The following is a 1,671-nucleotide window of genomic DNA, read 5'->3' as shown; positions in this document are numbered from 1 at the left end:
ATATATATATATATATACATATATATATATGAAGAGTGAGAAAAACCTTCTTAATCGTTCGGTTGTTAGGCTCCAAGTAACACACAGACACACAGACATACAGACACACACGGGCACACACACACACACACACACGGGCACACATACATACACATATTTACACTATATTGAATGCTGTTCAAATGTCACTGATTTGTCCACCCCGGCCTTGAATATTAGATATTTTTTGTATGTGGCTTGGACTGTGAACGCAGTTACCTCAGTTGACCTCAGTTGACCTCAGTTCACCCCAGTTCACCCCGCTTACTAAAGTTAACCTCAGTCGACTCCACCTAACCTCAGATATACTCAGTTTACTCGGGTAATCCAGTTAACCTTATTTAACTTAATTTATCACTGGTGAACCCCAATTGTTTCCATGTCACCACAACTAATCCCATTCAAACCTAGTTAACAAGTCGAGACCAGTGAATTCCAGTTAAACCCAGTTACCTCTCGAGTTTACCCCATTACTCCCAGATAATTCCAGCTCAGCTGCCCAACGAGATCCTCATAAGTTATTAGGGAAAATCCCTTTTCGGTTTCTTCTCTGTCATATATCTGTAATGCAAAGAGAAAAAAACAATAGAGTGGCGTTCGCAAATGTGACAAGACATTAATACTACCAGTGTGTGTGTGTGTATGTGTGTGTGTACGTATAAGCATACGTATATGTGTGTATATTTGTGTATTGCATACATATATGCGTGTGTGTGTGTGTGTGTGTGTGTGTATATATGTATATATATATATATATATATATATATTGAACACGGAACTATGTGGTTGGGTAGCAAGCTTTTTACTTCACAGCCACGCCTGCACCTATTTATCTATAATATAATTAATACTCTTGACCTTTTCATAATTGGTTGATTTTCAAAGTTTACACTTTTGAAAATTATACGCATGGGAAACCGGTTAAGTGTATTAAATTTATTATAAATAAATCCTCATATATACTCACTATGCATTTTCAACTTCATTAGGCTCTTAAAATTATGAAGGAAGGATAAGATTCAAGCACGATCATATTAAAATGGACAGTTTTGCGTAGCAGAGGCTGAAGATGTAATCTAAGATGATTTGGTATCAGAAGAAGGAAAGATATATTGGTTACTTACTGTAAGTGTCATCCTGTGAATAGGCAGCAGAAGTTGAATGATAACGCTGTAGGCAACAACGACTGTTGGGATGATGTGACACGCTGCACCTTCCTGTACAGCAGTTACAAGGCGGCAATGGTGGGACTTGGTGCTGCGATGACGGTGATCTACCGCTAAATGTGAAGTGAGCGTCACTGCTTTCGTAATGAGATCTACGGTGTTGGCTGCCGGAAGAGGATGATGATGATGGGGATTCTGGGTAGCGTAAGCGATGGTCATCAGGGTAATGATGACAGCAGTGGCTCGCTTCGCCGTCAGTGGAGCTGTGTTTTGTTTCTGATCAGGAGAAGAAAAAAGCAAGATACTACTCTTAGCTGATATCAAGTATTTTATATACATATTTTATATACATATTTTATATACATATACGTACAGGCACGCACAAACGCGCGGAGAAAACACACACACACACACACACACACACACACACACACACACACACACACACACACACACACACACACAC

At 39.4% G+C, this 1,671-nt stretch overlaps 1 protein-coding gene across 1 annotated transcript in view; it reads right to left on the bottom strand.

Moving 5' to 3' along the window:
- Positions 1-1,515: 1,515 nt before the first annotated feature.
- The window catches only part of LOC106874485 (uncharacterized), a 4,609-nt gene continuing 4,453 nt past the window's right edge, over positions 1,516-1,671 (bottom strand). Inside the window, exon 4 of the mRNA XM_052975949.1 lies at positions 1,516-1,519. Within this exon, the coding sequence (XP_052831909.1) occupies positions 1,516-1,519 (4 nt within the window). The remainder of the gene's footprint in view (positions 1,520-1,671) is intronic.

The sequence above is a fragment of the Octopus bimaculoides genome, chromosome 23, assembly GCF_001194135.2.
Source record: "Octopus bimaculoides isolate UCB-OBI-ISO-001 chromosome 23, ASM119413v2, whole genome shotgun sequence".
In the NCBI taxonomy this organism is placed as follows: Eukaryota; Metazoa; Mollusca; class Cephalopoda; order Octopoda; family Octopodidae; genus Octopus; species Octopus bimaculoides.
This window is presented reverse-complemented; position numbering and strand designations above follow the sequence as displayed.